Below are 20,019 nucleotides of genomic sequence, written 5' to 3'. Positions count from 1 at the left end.
GCTCTCCAGAATGACCCATTCTTTCACAAATGTTTGTAAACCTGACTGCATGGCTAGGTGCTTAACTCAGAGGTGTTGTCCAAATACTTTTGTCCATATACTGTATCTGCATTTAATGTTGTAGCTGTATTGTTTGAGTATTCTAAGAATGGAAGGATATAATTGATGGTTATGTTGTTCAAAACAAAAGCTGCCCTGCCCACTGACCTGTGACGGACTGGCATCCCATCCAGGGTGTCCCCTGCCCTCTGTCCCGTGATGACTGGCATCCCATCCGGGGTGTCCTTGCAGTTGCTATGCATTTAGCACTTCACATCCTGACCCTCACAGAAACTGCATCCACCCAGAGAATGTCACCACCCCAGCTTCCAGCTTCTCCTTCTTTCACACGCCTCATCTCACTGGATGGGGAGGAGAGACAGGTTTGTTGATTTACAATATTTGGAAATTTACCCCTACAGATAAGTCTTGGGCTGCCTGAGAGAAAATGGCTCCAAGCCAAACATCCCATGGATCTGGTTGAGTACCAGTCACTTCTCTCTTTATTCCCAGCCTCTGTATCTGATGCCAAAGTCACATATTTCAAGAGAAGATTTCCACCACCACCACTGACACTCACAAGTTGTTCTCCACTTTCAGTGTCATTCTTAACCCTCCTCCTCCCTCTCCACCCACTACCCTGACTGATAATGACTTTGCTGCTTTCTTTCACAATAAAATGATTGCCATCAACGGCCAGTTCTCCACACCCTCCAACGACATGGATCCCTTCATACATGAAGCTTATTTTCTCTCATTCACTCCCCTCTCCAGCGGAGATGTTTCTAACTTACCCTTTGGCCCATCACTTGCACCCTGTATCCTGTCCTCTCCCATCTCCTCCATATCATCTCTCCTACATTTACTCCTACATTTCATTGACTCATTTCTTTTGACTGGCACATTTCCTGCCACATGTAAGTAGGCTTGGGTAATACCACTGCTGGTGGTTCCCCGGTGGTGGTACGAGCTGCCGAACCATGTCCAGTCATCAGACTCCCTCTCTACCTTCAAGAAACAGCTTAAGACCCATCTTTTCTCCTTGAGATCCTTTACTAACCTGGTGGTTTTTCAGTCCTGTTATGTTGCATTTTCTGGCTCTTGACTAGTCTTATTACGTTCTTATTTTGTCAATAGTTATATGTAGTTGTACAGCTGTTTGGGTAGCTCTTGCTCCAAATCCGCTTACACTTGTATCTGGGCACTCATTGTAAATTTAGCCTAGCTGCACTTATGTCTAGACTCCTTGACAGCATGAAGGTTTGCAATGTGCAATTTACCTTGCTTATACATCGCTTTGGACAAAAGCATCTGCTGAGAATATAATTGTATGCAACTGTTCAAGGTAAAATAACATAATTAGTAGTGTGACAGAAGACTGCCAGTCCGACTTAAAGCCGAGCTGCTCCAGCCTTGGCTGGACAGAATGAGTGTACAGACTGCGGCCACACGTTTGGCTTCATGCAGGCACAAAACTATCAGTAAATGTTACTCCACACCAGTGTTTTCCAATCTGGTCCTGGGGGACCCACAGACGGTCCACGGTTTTGCTCCCTCCCAACTCCTGGTTGGGAGCTGGGAGAGAGCAAAAACATGGACCAACTGTGGGTCCCCGAGGATTGGAGGGGGAAACACTGCTCTATACTCAGTTTAGCTTCTTCCTATCACTCCTCCAATTTTTTTAGATCCGTTTGTAAAATTTAATGACATTTGCTCCTGGTATTCATTTATTTTGCTAATTGATTACCTTTCTGGTACCTGCAGTGTAAAACAGTATCTTTTTCAGAAGCAGTTCCACGTACTGTATGTTTGTGTACACATACAATCAACACATAAGTTTTAGATCATTTTCTGAATGGTCCCAGTTACGAAGAACTAATCGTCTACCGAGGTCACTGTAGGATAAGTCCCTCTCAGGACAGAAGTCGCAGTGACACAAGGGCGGCAGATACTCATGACACATGTTCCCACTAGAGAGGGCATTTACATAAACTACACCATGCAAACATATTAATAGATGAAGAAAACAGAGAGAGGAACCAGAGACTGAGCTGTGGGCTGGTCTGTACAGTGGGGGTGGGCGAGTTCTGGTTGGCTGGCTTTGTATGCGTAATGTTTCTCAAAAAGGACACGGAGGAAATCAGTCAACGCTCTTCACGGTGATTAGCTGTACTGGAACCATCTCTGGCTGTAGCCTGTGTCCACACGAAGGAGTGGTGACCAGCGGCAGGCGACGATCCTGGCACTCCCGGTTTATTGGATGGTTTCCCTCCCTGAGAAGACTCAGTGCCTGACTGATTGGCTAATGCTTATCTGTGCATAAAAGTAAGATTTGGACATTTACATCTTAATGTTTTAAGGCAAATATGGGATAATTGTGTTAAATAAGATTAAAATACCAAATACAGGGTTTTTGTTTATTTCTTAAGCTCTGCATTTTCTTGTCTCTTTCTGGATAAATGAGTACTGTTGATGATTGAATGTATTTTAATTGTCTTTAGTTTATATTTGGATATTTATATAGTAGTACATAAATAAACCGTGTTGGGAATGTGAGAATTTATCATCCGATAGCCCACTTGAGGACTGCTGCACCCTATATTGTTGCTGTTGTTGACTTATGGGGGTTTAATTAAAAAACATGTTAATTAGTCTCTCAGTCTACTCTAAAACCAACTCTGAGCACTGGGTGATGGACAGGAAGCTCTGTTGTGACTCAAGTTTTTAATTTCAATTGCACAGCTGGTGAGGATGTTGTGTGTCTTACCTGATAAGAAACACAAGCACACTTAATAATGAATGTGTATATGCAAAGAAACGATTGGTTAACTAGAGTACAATAAGTTCATGTGATGGCATCCAAAATGCAGAAGTATCAGAAAACAGAAGTTAAACCAAAATATCTTTGATTTCTCTATACTTGCAGAACACTTTCAGGTTCCTTTATTGGTCTTTGGCGTCCATTAGCCCTGAGTTGCTATTAATGTGTTTTACCGTGTGTAAATCTCTATGGCTCTGCTTGTGGGTCATTCTGAAATTCAGATGCCGGCCTTTGACCATCTGCGGCCCTTCTACTGGCTGTTCCTGGTGGCAGGAATGTTACTGGTCTCTTTAATAATTGGCTGTATATTCCTCTGCATCAACAAGTACATCTCCAGGAAAGGTAACTATAAATGATCCTCTGTGTTTACATAATAAATACTCACCACCTAATGATTCAAGTTCATTTCTGTCAGACCTGCTGGGTGGTTCTGAATAAATTCTCGAGCTGATCAATGCAGGTTTCTTACCTGAGTAAGTGGTGGCTATACAGTGGGACTTTAAATCAGGATGAAAGTCCATTATATGTTACAGCGAGTAAAATGTCCATAATGCCTTTATCCCACATACTAAACAGCCTTTCAGTCGAATTGCATGTTTCAGTCTAATTGCATAAACTGTATGTTTTTTTATTATTTCTACAGCAAAAGAGTACAAACCAAATTTCCCTCAAAATTCAACCCCCCAATTTTATACCCAGTAAGTAAAATTTTACTTTTGGATGTGCATATTTCCAATGAACAACTTATACAGTATTTATCAATGGAGTACAGGGCAGGGGACACTTTAGACAGGATGCCAGTCCATCACAGGGTATGAGGCAGGGGATGCCCTGGATGGGATACCTGTCAATCACAGGGTATGAGGCAGGGGACACCCTGGATGGGATGCCAGTCCATCACAGGGTATGAGGCAGGGGATGCCCTGGATGGGATACCTGTCAATCACAGGGTATGAGGCAGGGGACACCCTGGATGGGATGCCAGTCCATCACAGGGCAGGGGACACCCTGGATGGGATGCCAGTCTAACGCAGGGTACAAGGTAGAGGACGCCCTGGACGGGATGCCGGTCCATCACAGGGCACGAGGCAGGGAGCACCCTGCTTGGTATGCCAGTTCATCACAGGGCAGGGGACATTCTGGACGGCATGCCAGTTCATCACAGGGCAGGGGACATTCTGGACGGCATGCCAGTCCATTAAAGAGCACAAGGCAGGGGACACCCTGGATGGGATGCCAGTCCATCACAGGGCAGGGGACATTCATTAAAGGCAATCTACAGACACAAGTTAACTTTGTCTTTGGAGTGTGGGGGAACTAGAGTACCTGGGCAATGGGACAGGACTCAAACCCCCAATCCTGGACGTGTGAAATGAAATGATCCTTTATTTGCCATTACCACAAATATGAGCACCTTGGAATGCTTCTCTTTGCTTACTCCATCTTGCACTCCATGAGACACACAGACACAAATACAGGTGTGAGTAAACTTGAGGGGGTCACAGTGCACCCAGCATGCAGTGCCCCTGGAGCTGGGGGTTAAAGCCCTTACTTAAGGGACCACGGCCATGTGACTATTCTACTGAGGGATGACTGTTTGATTACAGGCACTGAGGCTCGTCCATCACAGGGTATGAGGCAGGGGATGCCCTGGATGGGATGCCAGTCCATCACAGGGTATGAGGCAGGGGATGCCCTGGATGGGATACCTGTCAATCACAGGGTATGAGGCAGGGGACACCCTGGATGGGATGCCAGTCCATCACAGGGCAGGGGACACCCTGGATGGGATGCCAGTCTAACGCAGGGTACAAGGTAGAGGACGCCCTGGACGGGATGCCGGTCCATCACAGGGCACGAGGCAGGGAGCACCCTGCTTGGTATGCCAGTTCATCACAGGGCAGGGGACATTCTGGACGGCATGCCAGTTCATCACAGGGCAGGGGACATTCTGGACGGCATGCCAGTCCATTAAAGAGCACAAGGCAGGGGACACCCTGGATGGGATGCCAGTCCATCACAGGGCAGGGGACATTCATTAAAGGCAATCTACAGACACAAGTTAACTTTGTCTTTGGAGTGTGGGGGAACTAGAGTACCTGGGCAATGGGACAGGACTCAAACCCTCAATCCTGGACGTGTGAAATGAAATGATCCTTTATTTGCCATTACCACAAATATGAGCACCTTGGAATGCTTCTCTTTGCTTACTCCATCTTGCACTCCATGAGACACACAGACACAAATACAGGTGTGAGTAAACTTGAGGGGGTCACAGTGCACCCAGCATGCAGTGCCCCTGGAGCTGGGGGTTAAAGCCCTTACTTAAGGGACCACGGCCATGTGACTATTCTACTGAGGGATGACTGTTTGATTACAGGCACTGAGGCTCAGCCTGCTGAGTTGCTCACTTACCCCCCCCCCCCCCCCCCCCCCCCCGACTGGTGTTCCTATAATATTTTTAATGACAGCTTCTCACCTTTTCCACACAAAAACTCTGTTTTATTCATAGCAATTTCAGTCGGTCAAAAGTCCTTCTGCTGCATAACAAAGTCACCTGCTTGCTTAGTGAGAAGTACTTGAACTTTCAAAGGAACTTCTGCATATCTGATCTTAGATGATTCCTTTCTCAGGAACAGCAAATACCACCCACATCATATTGAGGAAGACTTACCCCCACTGCCCCCAAGGAATATAAATCTGCAGCCATGTGAGTATGGGACTGGCTTTTCTTAATCCCGGCTTTGCTTAATGAGGCTTCTCTTGGAGTTGCTGCTGATATTCCTCTGCATGAGTGTCTAGCTTTCGTCCATGCCCAGCGTTTGTCTTCTCTGGTTCTGGTCTGCTCTCATGTGCGCCTGTTACAGCCTTTCCAAGCTACGAGGAGATCTCGGTCCCGCCGGATTACATCAAAGTGGTGGAGGAGACACCACCACCTCCACCCTACCAGCACCAGGAACCAGTAGAGCGGGTGAAGGAGCGCCCAGCGAGTGATGGAGCCTCCATGGACTCATACGATGATGTGGTGGCACCAGGCTACGTTAGCGAGGACTACGACGATGTGGAATGATCTTGGGATCCTTAAGGCTTTCTCTAGACAAGTCCTCAATGATACATGATCGTGGTTTGGGCCTAATTACGCTGCAACAATTTGTAAAGTTTTAACAATTCTCTAGTGTTTATATGGAGACCTTTGTGGAAATGGACTCGTGGTTCATTTCAACAGAGGATGTAAACTGAATGAATATATGTATCACCTCTCCAGACTCTTAACAGAAGATACTACTACTGCTACAGACTTAATGTCTTCTGTATGATACCATTTGCAAACAGCAGAATATGAACTTTATAGCAAATGTTTTTAATATGCAAGATAAATTGTAAGCTTTTAATATATGCTTAAAATATATAGAAATCCAAAAAAGTCTGATCTAACCAAACATCTTCCCATGGCTACAACTTGCCTCCAGTTTGTTTTGGAAAGTGTTCTGGGTTTTTTTTTTTTTTTTTTGGGGGGGGGGGGGGGTGATTCACACATCATCCCTCCTTCGTGTCCACTAGAATCTATAGCTATGTTTCAATTTATCATTATGGTAACGATAACTCATATATATATATATATATTCATACAACATAAACAAGTACAGGACTAAAAAAAGCTACCCTCTCTGGAAGTGTTACCCAGCAGGTCTCAAATCCCCCTGCTGGATACTTCACTCCATTACAAGCCAATGACAAACCCGTACAATAAGTCATACAGTTGGCAGAATGGGTCAGTGATTTTAATTTACACTCCAGATCCAAACATATGCGTGGTTCTCAAAATGTCTATGTACAACAGGTGAAGTCCATGATGACCATGTACCGTGATACCAGTGTGAAAGTGCTTGGCTTGGCTGTGTTTGCATTAACCCACCTCTGTACATTTTTTCAGGCACTTCTCTGTGCTAAAAAACACCAGCCTGTCCTGCCTTTATAAACCACACGCTTCCCCCTCTTACTCCCACGCTATACAGAAAGGGGGGGAGGGAAAGCAAAAGCTTCTGGTCATCATTATTCCCCAAGTCTGAAAACAGTTTTAGAAAAGAATAATTTAATATTTTCCCCACTATGTGCTCTAAACTGTCAGGTGGACCAAATGCACTGCTGTTTCATACATCTAATAATTAAGCACAGAGAGTGTGTACGTCTGTTTACACCACACACACATCAACGTTAAACAGAGCACAGACATTATTACCTCAATGATTTCTCTGCATTTCACAAGAGACCACTATCGTGTTAAAAACTCATCTGTACTCTTAAGAACAGAGCAGAACAAAATCTGAGCCCAAGATGATTTTTTGAGTAGAGGGGTCACTTGACAGAAAGTTAAAAGCACAATCCTCATGATTACACATTTACATATATTTATTTGTAAAAATAAAAGCAAACTTGAAAAAGGCTCCGAGGACTTGAAGGTCATTCCTTTCTGCTCATCATCCTCAGATCGCTATTTTATAAACGTTATCCACGTCTTAGAAAACAGCCAGAGGAGCGGAAGGTAGCGGAGGACAGCTCGCCCCAGGGTGCATTCTGGTCAGCCTGGTGGTGGGCGAGCGCCTGCCTGGCCAGGCCTTGGGAGACAAGCGGAAGTGGCTTTCGCGGTGGTTCACAGAAATGTTTCACACTCTTATCTTGAGCAAGACAGACGAGTGAGAAAATAAAGAAGTCTGGTAGCTCTCAGAATTATTGTCCAAATTAAATCCGATCCCCTGATGGGGGAAGGGGAGCCTAGCCCCCTAAACGTTGACCCTCCCCCCAGGCGAAGCCCCCAGGGCGCTCCTCTGGCAGTGGGTTATAGTTGGCATCTTCCTCTGGATTGTCAAACAGCATCTTACTGTGGGTGACAGGGAGAGATAGAAAGAAATTTGTTTTCTATCTGAAATTCTTTGCATGAATGTCTATTTGATTCAGTATGAACATGGCCTTTAGTTATCATGGAGAACAAGAATGCACACAGACGCTAAACAAAGAAACTAAAATACAGATTTGGCAAGCAGACCGCCCCCAGCGGGAGAGGAACAGGGGGGTCACATCTTGCTGAAATGTGAGAAGGAGTGAAATACATTTCCCCAAAGATCGTCATAAAGTTTCAAACTGCTTTAAACAATTCGAATGGATCTTCCTTAGACATCAATGTAATGGACACATTCATAGGCAATGACCACCCTGAAAGCCAGAGCCCAGGAAAAGTAAATGCATGTCATGCCTTGTATTAGTATTAGTGCTAGTGTTTTGCAAAAGTTAAAGGGCTTTGGAAGAGGTAAGCTGAGGGGGGGAACTGGGAGGGAGGGACGGAGAGACAGAGGGAGGCAGACAGACAGACAGACATCCATCCATCCATCACAGGAGGGTGAAATGGGCTTGGTCATTATGTCAGTTTAGAAAACATCTGCCCCACTGACTCTGATATCAATCAAAACTACATACATCAGCGATTTATAGGACAGATCTCATCACACTGACACTCCTGATGCTCCGATCTAAGCGTCTTTTGTTCGCTTTTCAGACAGCGCTAACACTCACAGGATAGTCGGTGTCCTTAGCCACCTTCCACCACCAGGCTGGTTGGGAAACACGTCTTCCAAGAAGAAATAGACATGTCCCACGGCGATACCTTAAGGAGAGGAGATGGCGGGATCTGCAAGGTCAGGGCCACAAAATCGAAATGCTGGACTTAAGAGACGGGCACCTGGGCGCCACCTACCCAGCAGATCCACAATGATGGAGTTCCCCAGCAGCAAAGAGAAGCCCATGAGCACCCAGGGCAAGAAGGGGGCCTGGAAGTTGAGGAGGCCAAAGAAGTTCATGCGCACATTGGGGTTACGGCGGCTCCACACGTAGACGAGCATGATGGTAAATGCCTGGCCCAGGAACACCAGGCTTACAAAGGTGCCGAAGATCTGAGCAGCTGCTGTGAAGGCCAACAAGCTTCGTCGTGATGACAGGTGACAAGAAAGAGAAGCTGAACACGTAGTGCCCAAAGGATACAGTCATCAGGAGGCCGCCAAACAGGAACATGAAGACAAAGTCAGCGGTGCGACCCCGGAAGGACCCCTCTTCCAGCATCCGGCAGTACCGGTACCTGTGGCCCGTTGTCAAGGAGACACATCTGCCCTCTTTTTGCGGAATTACGGCAGTCAGTATAGTACCCATCCTGTACTTGACAGACAGTTCTTTTCCAGCTGGATGTTGCACATGTTATGGGGGGGCTTCGTCTTCCTCTCAGTAAAAGCTAATGCAACCAAAATAAAGCCTCACAGCAGTTTTAAATAAATATTTATTCCTGGCTTCATACAAAGCCAGAATTTCTCACAGAATTATACTCACTAGACAGCTCTGGTTAGGAGACAGTATCTACGTAGCATTTCCTGTAGTCAGACTGGGGAAGGCCTACTGTCAGAAATCGGTGTATGTGCCATCCATAGCCTACTATGCTATTCTACAGCATTATATAAGTGCGACCCTTTCACACTAACATGTGTACACCATAAAGATTCAGTGCAAGCCCAGTTAAAAAGCAGATGGGGTTTATCAGCAGAAACAACCCTGACAGTTAAATATGTTACACGGGTGTAGCATGATGCATGCATTTCACACAGCTATGTCACAGATCCCATGACAAAAGATGGCTCAAAAATACAAAACATGCATGCATAAACGGATTACAAAACTGTCATTGTCATTGGAAATCAATGCTATTTAAAACTGCATACCACTTGGTAAAGGATACAAAAAGATCATGTTGAAGAGGAAATTGAAGCCAACTGGCCCAAAGAACAAAAAATTGGTAATCAGTCGCCATACCTGTTAAATGAAAAAAGGGCATTAATTACATAGTCATTTCCATCCATCCATCCATCCATTTTCCAAACCGCTTATCCTACTGGGTCGCAGGGGGTCCGGAGCCTATCCCGGAAGCAATGGGCACGAGGCAGGGAACAACCCAGGATGGGGGGCCAGCCCATCGCAGGGCACACTCACACACCATTCACTCACACATGCACACCTACAGGCAATTTAGTAGCTCCAATTAGCCTCAGCAGGTTTTTGGACTGTGGGGGGAAACCGGAGTACCCGGAGGAAACCCCATGACGACATGGGGAGAGCATGCAAACTCCACACACATGTGAACCAGGCGGAGACTCAAACCCGGATCCCAGAGGTGTGAGGCAACAGCGCTAACCACTGCACCACCATGCCGCCCCCATAGTCATTTCATAAGGCTAAAATGTTTTAAAATTGCATATGTTTTAATTATTGTAACTTACCTGATAATTCTTCAATATCAAATCAGGATTGAAGTACAGCTGGAAGGGTGTGATCAACTCTAATTGCTGATGAAAAAGAAAATATAAAAAAACATGGTCATTAAAGCAAACAAAAAACACTTGTGCTGGAGATGGAATGTCAGACTAGTTGCACAGATTTCTCAGTTGGTAACACTTCACTTGACAGGGCACAAATAGTACAGTATCATAATATTACTTATGTATTAAGTAACCACAAACTAAGTCTTAGTTACATACTGATTTCATGTTAATTCATCATTAATGAATCACGACGGATGTCTGGTAATTCTGTTAATCTCTGTGAACAACTGAAGGAATAAGTCATAAATAACACAAGTTAAATACTGATCTCATATTTGTTCATTAATGATTCATTATGCATATTTTATCTGAAGCAGTTACTGTGTTTGTAATTCTGTAAACCTTTGTGAACTACTAAAGAAACAACTAAGCAATTATTGAATGAACAAGTAATAAATGACACAATGTGAAATACTGATCACATGTTCTAATCGTGACGCATCTTATCTCAAGCAGCAACTATATTTCTTCATGATTTGTTCATAATTTATACTTCAGTAGTAACAGAGGTATTACTAAGTATTTCTGCCTCAAGTAGTGTTACCTTCAAATGTTATATGTTTGAAAATATAAAGAAACTGTCATTCTTCTTTACTCCAATCATAGATGGTTATTTATACCATTTATTTATTTGTAAAGTATACCATATATACCACTATATGGATGTACATTCACTCTTTATCACACGTGTTTATATTGTACAGCTGTCTCTAAAACTTTTGCACTATTTCGTACTTTCATATTAAATGCCAAACTACATTTTATTGTCCGAGGACTTGTACAATGACAATAAAGTGGAATTTAATCTAATCGAATTACTATATCCATTTTAGATGCTTGCTGAGAGATAATACCAGCTAGCTACACAGAACAGCCATCAGAAACAGCATTCTGTGATCTAAGTGTATGACAAGCCAACGACTTGGCTTAAACAAAAGAGGGTCAAAAGGCAGCTTTGGCCATCTTACCACGGCGGCTGTGGTGAGGACGCACGCTGTAGTATATGCCCTCGTCACAATAGGAATCTGTAAATACTCCTGCTGGAATGTCTGGTAAGCCATTTTAGACAGCTTGGGCGCTTCCGGCACTCACCTGCCACGTCATCACAGGGCGGAGGAAACGCCCGGACGTATGAAGCGTATGCACGTACCGTACGTCAGCGCGTATGTTTTATACGTGCTGACATGTCAGACGCCCGTGTGTATAAAGCGTTAGTAGAAGTATGAGCACGTTGGAATTAATCCAAAACAAACAAATGAGATGAAATTATCGCCATTAGGCTTGTATTATTAACGTTCTAATTATTCTGTTATTATACGATATAAATTGCTGTTGTGCCAGTTTCAAGCTATTGTTTTCTGTTTTGAAACACATTTGGAAAGTTACTTAAATCACTGAAAAGTAGTGAAAATGACAAAGCGTTGTGGTGATTTCCAACATATCGCCTCAAGCGTTAATTTTTTGATGGATGGATATTCCTAGATAGATAGTTATATCGATTTAAGTTTATCAAAACTTAGATCTCAGTTTTTCTGCTCTTATAAGTTGAAATATTTGGGAAAAAAAGCATTGTTGTTCAGGCCTATGTTTATATGGCCGATTACTTTGAGGGTTTATCTATATCGTTGTATGCTGTATTAGTTTTGGATGTTTCAGTCTATTTGGAAGGATACACACCATTATCTTAAAGATATTTTCCGTCCACAGGTAGAAGGAGGTTAAATGTGTATGGTATATTTGTTTATATGGTATATAAATGGTATATTTAAAATAAAACGAATACAGACCTATTTCTAAAAATGAAGTATACTATATATAGTTCCTAATTAAAAAAAGTAGGGGTTATAGATTTCTTGCTTAATTGTAATTTTGATATTGGGAATATCCATTTGAAACTTGATAGGTTTAATTATAAACAGGTACTTCTTATGTTAGGGTTATCTTCTTCTAAAGAGGCTGGAAACCAACCAGTCTCTGAACACAGAACAACACAGACAGCTGTGATGACTTTTTACTTGCTGCAAGGGAAGTCCGGTCCTGACTTCGAGGTGCCAGCCTCTCAGTTGAACTCAGCCAACTTCAAAGGAGGAACTCCCCTCGCAGTATCTTTTATTGAGGTACACAAACAGGATATGCAAATAACATTCAACATTGTTTATCACCATGTATGGGGTGGAAATATTCAAGCGACAGTTCTTAAGACGTGTTATTGCTAAATTAAGATCAACCTGCTGCAGGGTGTTATTTCAAAGAAATGGCATCTAGCAAAATGACAATAAAAAAGTACATATTTCTCTAACATGTTACATGGTCACTTATGTATAAACATTTTTTCTTCTCGTAGATGTGGGAGCTGGAAGGACCCTCGGCGACCACGAGGCAGGAGCCGGAGGGTACATTGAAAGGGGTGAGGAAGCTTCCGTACAGAATAATTTATTGTAGTTTTGCCATTCCATCTCGGTGGCTGGTTTTTGGTGGTTTGTCATAAGCTTTGATGAGTCTATATTTGTCATTGAGAGAAAATGATGTTCCCCGTCATGTTTTCTGTGCATGCAGCCTTAGCCTTTGGTAACTAGCCAGAAGCAGACGGGTTACCGCAAGGCAAAGTAGGCTTATCAAAGTAAAGTTATTTTTTTATATATATATAAAAAAAACTTAATTGAATTTTTTTCCGTATGTTGTGATATATAAAAAAGACCCAGAATGACCACTGTACATGGACTACTTGATTACTATAAGCGAATTATTAAAAAAAATACAGGAATGGAAGAGAATTGTGCAACACACGGTGTTTGACAGCACCATCCAGGCAGCCAGTTTGCTTGTCTAAATTATGTTTGTTCAATTCAGTTCAATTTTATTTATATACCGCTTTTAACAACAGTCATTGTCACAAAGCACTTTACATTTAACCAGCCAGAACCCCACCAAGCAAGCCTGAGGCAACAGTGGCAAAGAAACCTTGAGAGGAACCTAGACTCGGAAGGGTACCCATCCTCCTCTGGGCAACCGGGGAGCATAAAACTGCATTTATATTGAGATTCATTAGAGATTATATTGAGATTCATTATTCATTTGTGCGCAGACATTAACTCCATCTCATTAATGAACAATTCATAGCAAAAAAACAGGCTGGCCAGGTGTGAAATAATGAGCTTACTTGTTCAGGTGCAGGATAAACTGAAAAGAACATACTGGAATTTTGCCCCCAGTCCACTGCAGTGTCAGAAATAAGAGTACCAATTTGTACCTTTGCTTGTCACTGGGGCTGTACCCTCAAGGGTTTGCCAATTGTACCCTATAGCTGTAGGTAATTGTACCTTTCAAAGTAAAAAAATGGACTGTGAGGAACATTTTTGTACAATTGTGTATACATTAATGATGTTTGTACCTTGGGGATTTCTTCAGAGTATAGTTTCCTGGTGGCTGGGTATTGGGAGACATCAGGGGCCTATACTACGAAGTGGGGTTACTGGCTTATTGGAGTAACTTGTCGGATTTAAAGTAGGCTGGGCAAAATGTAAGTGAATGAATATGAAGTTCATTTAAACTATGGTACCTTAAATCTGACAAGTTATCCCGATAAACCAGTAACCCCGCTTCGTAGTACAGGCTACTGGTATCCTCTTAGTGAATACCAGATCACTCCAGTGTTGAACCCGCACACTGTGGCTGAGGAAAGGTATAACACCATACAGCAAAAAATGTGGAAAATGTGATTCTGGTGCTTATACAAGTCCTTTGGAACTCTCAGATTTCCCCATATGCTGATGTGCTGTTATTCTGTGTGCTACACTGCACAACACTGCAGGAATTATTATGCATCAATTTAAAATGTATATAGAAGAAAATTGTTTCTTTCGCAAAAGCAGACACGAAGCTATTCAACATTTATTTTGTTTACGACCTCCATTAAAATACTTCTGGCTTCATTTGCAAACTTATATTAAAATACAAACCAATTTTGATATTTATCTTAAATCAGTAGATGTAATGTTATATTTTAATTCTATTAAAAATAATCTATAATTATTTGTTATGAATGATTATTGTACTAGGTCGAAATTCATATTCAAAATTCATGTTATTTTGGAATGTAAAAATACGTATTGCGGACTTACATTTTCTTATTGTAACGTTAATTTATTTCTTATATTCAGATGTATTTTATATTCTTTTTAAACAGCATATACGTGCGGTTGTTTATATTGAGTTTGTTGTTATTGTTAAAATAAAATTCGGAATAAAACAAGTGTTGGCCCGTCTATCGCTGGCGCCTATTGGTGCTTACGTGTTCATGTACACTAACTAGTGAGTTGTCAACCAGGAATTACGTTTACAGCACCACGGGTACGGATCGAACTGGAAAGGGTGCGGTAGCCTGCGCTAGATTGTACACACAAGAGAAATTACCGTGCGGAAATACGGAATCACTATAAACAAAATTAATAATAAACAAGTATCAGTTCAAAAACAGCGTTTAAACTAATAATTAATTTTTACGATTGGCTGATTAAGCTCGTAATATATTATTTACTAATATATATTACAACAGGTACTCCGGTTTCCCCCCACAGTCCAAAAACATGCTGAGGCTAATTGGACTTGCTAAATTGCCCGTAGGAATGCATGTGAGAGTGAATGGTGTGTGAGTGTGCCCTGCGATGGGCTGGCCCCCCATCCTGGGTTGTTCCCTGCCTCGTGCCCATTGCTTCCGGGATAGGCTCCGGACCCCCCGCGACCCAGTAAGATAAGCGGTTTGGAAAATGGATGGATGGATATATTACAACAACGCAGAACACAGATAATCGCCCCAAGCGTATACTCCAGATGACGCTTTCTATATAGACACGTGATTTTCCCTAAGACGATTGGCCAAGGAGTAAGGCGCACGAATTGTTATGATTGGCTGCATTACTTACGTCGCGAGGGAATTTCGAACAGAAGCGAGGATCGCTGACGTACGCTTGCGCGGGAGACGCAGAAAATGGCTGAGTGTGGGATTGAAGGTAATAATGCTGTTTTATGATTGTTTCGTTCAAACGTGAGAGTTATGCATTACTGGTAGTTAGCGGCACTACCTACCAACCATAAATTCATTAGCTGGCTAGGTCTCTACTTACCTAATTATGTGTAGCCAGCCCGGTGCGGTTTGATTGCATATAAATTTTTCATTAATTAATTTAATATTCTTTTTTAAGGGTATCTCGTTTGTTTATACAGTGTACTTTTTATATGTTTACCGTCAGTGCACTTCACGTTTTGTTGAACTGTATTTTTGTTAGTCTGCACTTTGCGTGCCTTCCTCCTGTACGGAGTAGAATTTTCCTCCGGATGAATAAAAATTCATGTAATCTTTAGGACATTAAGAAATTGAGTTTATCTATAGCCACATAACCAGTTAACGCCAAGTTTTTTCACATTCTGTGAGTGATTGTTGTTTATTTTTCAGCAATGCCGCTGTCTCCCGAGACTCTGAAACTGTACGAGGCTCAGTTCTTCGGCTTCACACCGCAGACCTGCATGCTGCGGGTCTACAGCGCCTTCCAGGACTGCCTGCATGATATCCTGATGACTGTGGAGGCCGTTTTCGTGAGAAAGCTGGCTGGGGAAAAGCCACCAGAGAAGCTGAGCCAGCAGGCCAGGGAGTGCACATCTAAGTTGCATGCATTTCTGCAGGAGCGCATCCAGCGCCTGTCCAGTCGCATGGATGCACTCCTGGTGGACAGCGTGCTGTCAATCCCTCCCAACGTGCTGCTGCCTGAGGATGGCCCACATAAGGAGCAGCCTCGGGACATGAAGGAGCTGCTGGAACTGGAGGGGGAGCTGGCACAGCTGCAGCAGTGCTACCAGGCGGAGGTGTGTGCCAGACAGGCCCTGCTGGCTGAACTGGAAGAGCAGAGGGAAGTGCAGGAGGACCTGGACAACCTGTTGCGGTGGATTGGGGAGCTGCGGGCATCCTGGATGCAGGGGGGCCTGGGGGACGTGCAGGAGAGCCTCACCTTTATGACACGGACCGTGAAACATGTGCGAGATGTGATGCAAGGAATCACGCAGAAAAGTAGTATGCTGGATCATCACTGATCTTAAGATTAAAATGGATTTAATTTTATCCCCTGGGGCGGTGGGGGTTCTGCGATCGTAGGGTGTTTCTTGTTTGTTTAGTCAAAAAAATAATAAATGTCTTTCTGTGGTTATACTAAAAAGAATCAAGATCGATTTATTTTATTATTTGTCAGGCAGTTTTGATTCTGGAACAATTCAGAGTGACACCCTAGATCTTCCCTCTCTAAGCTTGTGTAAGAAAGACCTTTACTCATTCACTGTATGCTTTAGATATTCTCTCTTGTTCATCTCTGTTTAGCAAAGGTAACCAGTGACAGAAACATTTAATGATTGACAAGCAGTGACAGAAACATTTAATATTGAACAGTTTGCCACAGTATGGATCAGTCTCCATTGTGCTTAGCTCCTTTGATGTTACGTGATGATTGACATCTCCTCACGCTCACGACTTTCCGACATCATCCTCACTATGGATCCCAGGTATCTCCGGAATGCCTGTCTCATTTGCTCCGGGTCCTCTTCCAGGTTGGAGTGGATTATGGAGAGTTTGCTTAATTGTGAGGCTGTATGGAGAAATCAACAAAATGTGACTGGTAATTAAACAGACATTTAGAAGGACAACCTAACCCAGGTCATTCCTACCTAGGCTGCAGTTTCTTTAAGTGCTGTTAAGTGAACAGCAGCATAACAGCTTAACGGTAAACACACAGTAGCAGCTACACTCCAGTGACTGCTCATTACCGAGTGCTGGGTGTCCTCTGCCGGCTGAGCTTCCTGGTTTATGGTGTGCAATCAGTAGACACTGGCTTTCCTGCATTCCCTGCGAGGAAACGAAAGACGAATGCCAGGTCTCTGTTTCTCTCAGGTGGCTGGGCACATCCGCATTAAACACAATTAGCACCCCATTGGAATCTCTCATCAGCACAGGCCAGCAGGATTCAAACCTATAGAATGTAAGAAAATAAGCACACAAGTGACACTGTAAAACTGTATACATCACTAATATCAAGACCTAAAGTAATCACTTCTACACAATTTTAAAAGGCTCAACAAAAAAAATGTTATGTATGTGCACTGTGATGGACTGGCATCTCATTCAAGGTGTCCCCAGCCTTCTGCCCTATACTCCCTAGGACAGGTTCCAGGCTCCGATGGGGAGAAAAATCTGCATAATTCTAAGGCACACCTGGTTGATTACAGCAGATTATTGAGCATTTGCATGCCAGCCTTACTTAAAATCTCCAGCACAATCCCACAGCTCCACGTCGAGGGTCGTGTTTTTGTCACTGCCATCCAATGCTTGAGACTCAAACTCCAGAATCCTGAGGGAATGAACAGGTAGTGATTAAGCACAAATCAGCAGCCTACATACAGTATGATTATTCACATAAACCAGGCGTTTGTTCAAAATGCGATGTTCACGTGGAGAAAATCAAGGAGATAGTTCTTCATTAACAGCAAGGTGATTCAGAACATCCATCTTTTAACCAGGCCTAGATGAGCCTGGAGCTTTTCACAAAGTGGAGGAAATCATGAATAGGATGCCAGTCCATCAGAGGGCAGGGGGCACCCTGGATGGGACACCAGTCCACCATGAGGTACAGGGCAGTGGACTCCATGGATGGGATGCTGGTCCATCACAGGGCAGGGGACACCTTGGACAGGACGCCAGTCCATCACAGGACATAAGGCAGGGGACACCCTGGATGGGATTCCAGTACATCACAGGGAAGATACAAACGCACACATACAATCATACTCTATGGTTTATTCAGAGACACCAGTTCGCTTAACTGCATGCCTTTGAGGAAAATCTGCACCATGTGAACTCCACACACACAGTGGAGTGGACCTGGGAGCTATGAAACGCGGTGGATAATGATGATGTACTTTATACAATAATGCCGGTTAGTTTACCTGACCCCCTGTGTCGGCCGGTACTCGCCTCCTATAGTCTCAGTGGCGTCCGACAAAAAGTCGGACAACGCCGTCTTGCCGCTCTGTTGAAGGGTAAAGACGGGTCATAAAACAGCATAATTAGCCGAAATACACTTTAAATAGATCAGGAATGTTTTCAAGACACCAGCATCGACGTAGACCCCCGTATCTTCCGTCTAACAACCTGGTGTGTTTTGCTCGTACTGGCCTTACCTCACTTGGTCCGATAACCAGTATCTTTGCCTTAAACATGTCATCAGTGTGCTGATTATACTCTACGATGTGAACATTACACAACAACAACAAGAAAACGAAACTGAATTCAGCCAAAGCGTCCTGCCCGCTCGTCCGTCTCCAAGACGCCCGGTCACAGTGTAAATCGAACGGCGCTCCGCTAGTGCAGATTCTTGTGGTGGGAAAGCGCAGGCGTTTCTCAATGAATGTTACATTTCTTGTACTAACAAAAATTAACACTGAATCAGAGTTGGTTTACCATACTTCATTAGAGCTATATACAAAACTAGATGGTAGCGCTTGCTGTCATCTTACACGCGATAGTACTTCTCCGTCGGACTCAATTTCCCATAATGCACCGCACAACCACAATTTCGGCATTTCGCAAATCTCCACAACACACAGCAATAAATATGTAAAAAAAAAAAAAAAGACTAAATGAGTACGGCATGCATGGCGTTTCTGGTAATCTGCATCAACGTGGATTTATCTTAAAATATCAGATATGAGTAAATAAACGTATTCCGTTATAGATTACTGAATGCATGCTCTAAAACGTAATTTGTAATGTATTCCGTTATTTTACCGCAAGTTAATATTGTAATCTAAACACTTTGGCTTTCAATCATTAACTCCCATACACTTAACATAAGATAATAATTATTACATTAAGCATTTCCAATCAACGGGTCTCCTCCTAGTTGGACATGCTCAAATTACCTTCCCCGTGAGGCATCCAGAAGGCATCCTATACAGATGCCGCCTTTTCTGGCACTTTTCCATGCAGAGGAGCAGCAGCTCTACTTAGAGCCTCTCCCAGATGTCCAAGGTCCTCACAATGACACCCTAAGAAGGAAGCTCATTTTCTCTGCGTTTATCTGTGATCTCATTCTTTTCGACACTACCCAGAGCTCATGACCATAGGTGAGGGTTGGAACGTAGATTGACTGGTAAATTGACAGATTTGCCTTTCGGCTCAACTCTCTCTTTACCGCAACCGACTAGTACAATGTCTGCATAACCGCTGATGCTGCATTGATCTACCTGTCGGTTTCCTAGTCCATTCTTCCCTGACTCATGAACAAGTGCCTCAGTTCCAACCTGGAGGGGGCAATCCATCCTTTACCAGTTGAGAGTCATGGCCTCAGACTTGGAGGTTCTGATCCTCATCCTTCATTCAGCCTGATACATCCCTTTATCACTGGTGTTCACCCCTGAGTTGGGGGATTGCCGCAGAGACAGGCACTAATAAGCTTATGGCCTCAGCTCTGTGCCGCCACCTCAGTAATGGAGGTACCGAACATTGTCCACTTGGGCTCTCCAGCCTGCTCAAGAAAGCAAGAGAAGTTCTGCTGGAAGTGTGAGTTGAAGATCTACCAGACAGGGGCCTCCACCAGACACTTCCAGCACACCCTCACTATGTGTTTGGGTTTACCAGGTCTGTCCATCATTTTCCTCTGCCATCTGATCCAACTCACCACCAGGTGGTGACCAGTTGACAGCTCA

The 20,019-nt window shown here is 43.5% G+C and overlaps 4 protein-coding genes across 5 annotated transcripts; 2 read left to right on the top strand and 2 right to left on the bottom strand.

Annotated features, from left to right (window-relative positions):
• The first annotated feature begins 2,165 nt into the window (after nucleotides 1-2,165).
• LOC125745139 (SLP adapter and CSK-interacting membrane protein-like) lies at nucleotides 2,166-7,306 on the top strand. Its single transcript, XM_049017662.1, has 5 exons — nucleotides 2,166-2,364; nucleotides 3,082-3,202; nucleotides 3,504-3,558; nucleotides 5,494-5,570; nucleotides 5,728-7,306. The coding sequence occupies exons 2-5, from the start codon at nucleotides 3,082-3,084 to the stop codon at nucleotides 5,928-5,930; spliced, it is 456 nt and encodes a 151-aa protein (XP_048873619.1). The 5' UTR covers nucleotides 2,166-2,364; the 3' UTR covers nucleotides 5,931-7,306.
• derl2 (derlin 2) lies at nucleotides 7,253-11,390 on the bottom strand. Its single transcript, XM_049017657.1, has 7 exons — nucleotides 11,244-11,390; nucleotides 10,174-10,239; nucleotides 9,636-9,709; nucleotides 8,894-8,987; nucleotides 8,610-8,805; nucleotides 8,429-8,519; nucleotides 7,253-7,739 (listed from the first exon to the last, which is right to left on the bottom strand). Exons 1-7 carry the CDS (start codon nucleotides 11,334-11,336, stop codon nucleotides 7,634-7,636), a joined length of 720 nt encoding a protein of 239 aa, XP_048873614.1. The 5' UTR covers nucleotides 11,337-11,390; the 3' UTR covers nucleotides 7,253-7,633.
• Nucleotides 11,391-14,848: 3,458 nt separating this feature from the next.
• Nucleotides 14,849-16,498, top strand: mis12 (MIS12 kinetochore complex component). The gene is made up of 2 exons (XM_049017658.1): nucleotides 14,849-15,284; nucleotides 15,728-16,498. The coding sequence occupies exons 1-2, from the start codon at nucleotides 15,263-15,265 to the stop codon at nucleotides 16,357-16,359; spliced, it is 654 nt and encodes a 217-aa protein (XP_048873615.1). The 5' UTR covers nucleotides 14,849-15,262; the 3' UTR covers nucleotides 16,360-16,498.
• Nucleotides 16,499-16,647: 149 nt separating this feature from the next.
• Nucleotides 16,648-18,875, bottom strand: ift22 (intraflagellar transport 22 homolog (Chlamydomonas)). Of its 2 annotated transcripts, XM_049017660.1 has the most exons (5): nucleotides 18,493-18,875; nucleotides 18,259-18,341; nucleotides 17,574-17,663; nucleotides 17,083-17,285; nucleotides 16,648-16,904 (listed from the first exon to the last, which is right to left on the bottom strand). In XM_049017660.1, exons 1-5 carry the CDS (start codon nucleotides 18,529-18,531, stop codon nucleotides 16,756-16,758), a joined length of 564 nt encoding a protein of 187 aa, XP_048873617.1. In that variant the 5' UTR covers nucleotides 18,532-18,875; the 3' UTR covers nucleotides 16,648-16,755. The 2 variants fall into 2 exon arrangements, with proteins under 2 accessions (XP_048873617.1, XP_048873618.1); XM_049017661.1 differs by lacking the exon at nucleotides 18,493-18,875 and having other exon boundaries at nucleotides 17,574-18,043; nucleotides 18,259-18,347.
• Nucleotides 18,876-20,019: the final 1,144 nt, after the last annotated feature.

Source organism: Brienomyrus brachyistius, chromosome 6, assembly GCF_023856365.1.
Source record: "Brienomyrus brachyistius isolate T26 chromosome 6, BBRACH_0.4, whole genome shotgun sequence".
Taxonomy (NCBI): Eukaryota; Metazoa; Chordata; class Actinopteri; order Osteoglossiformes; family Mormyridae; genus Brienomyrus; species Brienomyrus brachyistius.
This window is presented reverse-complemented; position numbering and strand designations above follow the sequence as displayed.

What these genes read in the sequence shown, in the direction of transcription:
- LOC125745139 (XM_049017662.1), top strand. Translation starts at nt 3,082, where the DNA reads ATGCCGGCCTTTGACCATCTGCGGCCCTTCTACTGGCTGTTCCTGGTG. An exon ending in CAAGTACATCTCCAGGAAAG is followed by an intron (nt 3,203 to 3,503) that starts GTAACTATAAAT and finishes TTATTTCTACAG; the next exon opens with CAAAAGAGTACAAACCAAAT. An exon ending in GAATATAAATCTGCAGCCAT is followed by an intron (nt 5,571 to 5,727) that starts GTGAGTATGGGA and finishes CGCCTGTTACAG; the next exon opens with CCTTTCCAAGCTACGAGGAG.
- derl2 (XM_049017657.1), bottom strand. Translation starts at nt 11,336, where the DNA reads ATGGCTTACCAGACATTCCAGCAGGAGTATTTACAGATTCCTATTGTG. An exon ending in TTGGCGGCCTCCTGATGACT is followed by an intron (nt 8,806 to 8,893) that starts GTATCCTTTGGG and finishes GCAGCTGCTCAG; the next exon opens with ATCTTCGGCACCTTTGTAAG. An exon ending in CATCATTGTGGATCTGCTGG is followed by an intron (nt 8,520 to 8,609) that starts GTAGGTGGCGCC and finishes CCTCTCCTTAAG; the next exon opens with GTATCGCCGTGGGACATGTC.
- ift22 (XM_049017660.1), bottom strand. Translation starts at nt 18,531, where the DNA reads ATGTTTAAGGCAAAGATACTGGTTATCGGACCAAGTGAG. An exon ending in TGGTTATCGGACCAAGTGAG is followed by an intron (nt 18,342 to 18,492) that starts GTAAGGCCAGTA and finishes ACCCTTCAACAG; the next exon opens with AGCGGCAAGACGGCGTTGTC. An exon ending in CGGCCGACACAGGGGGTCAG is followed by an intron (nt 17,664 to 18,258) that starts GTAAACTAACCG and finishes TCATTCCCTCAG; the next exon opens with GATTCTGGAGTTTGAGTCTC.
- mis12 (XM_049017658.1), top strand. Translation starts at nt 15,263, where the DNA reads ATGGCTGAGTGTGGGATTGAAG. An exon ending in GGCTGAGTGTGGGATTGAAG is followed by an intron (nt 15,285 to 15,727) that starts GTAATAATGCTG and finishes TTTATTTTTCAG; the next exon opens with CAATGCCGCTGTCTCCCGAG.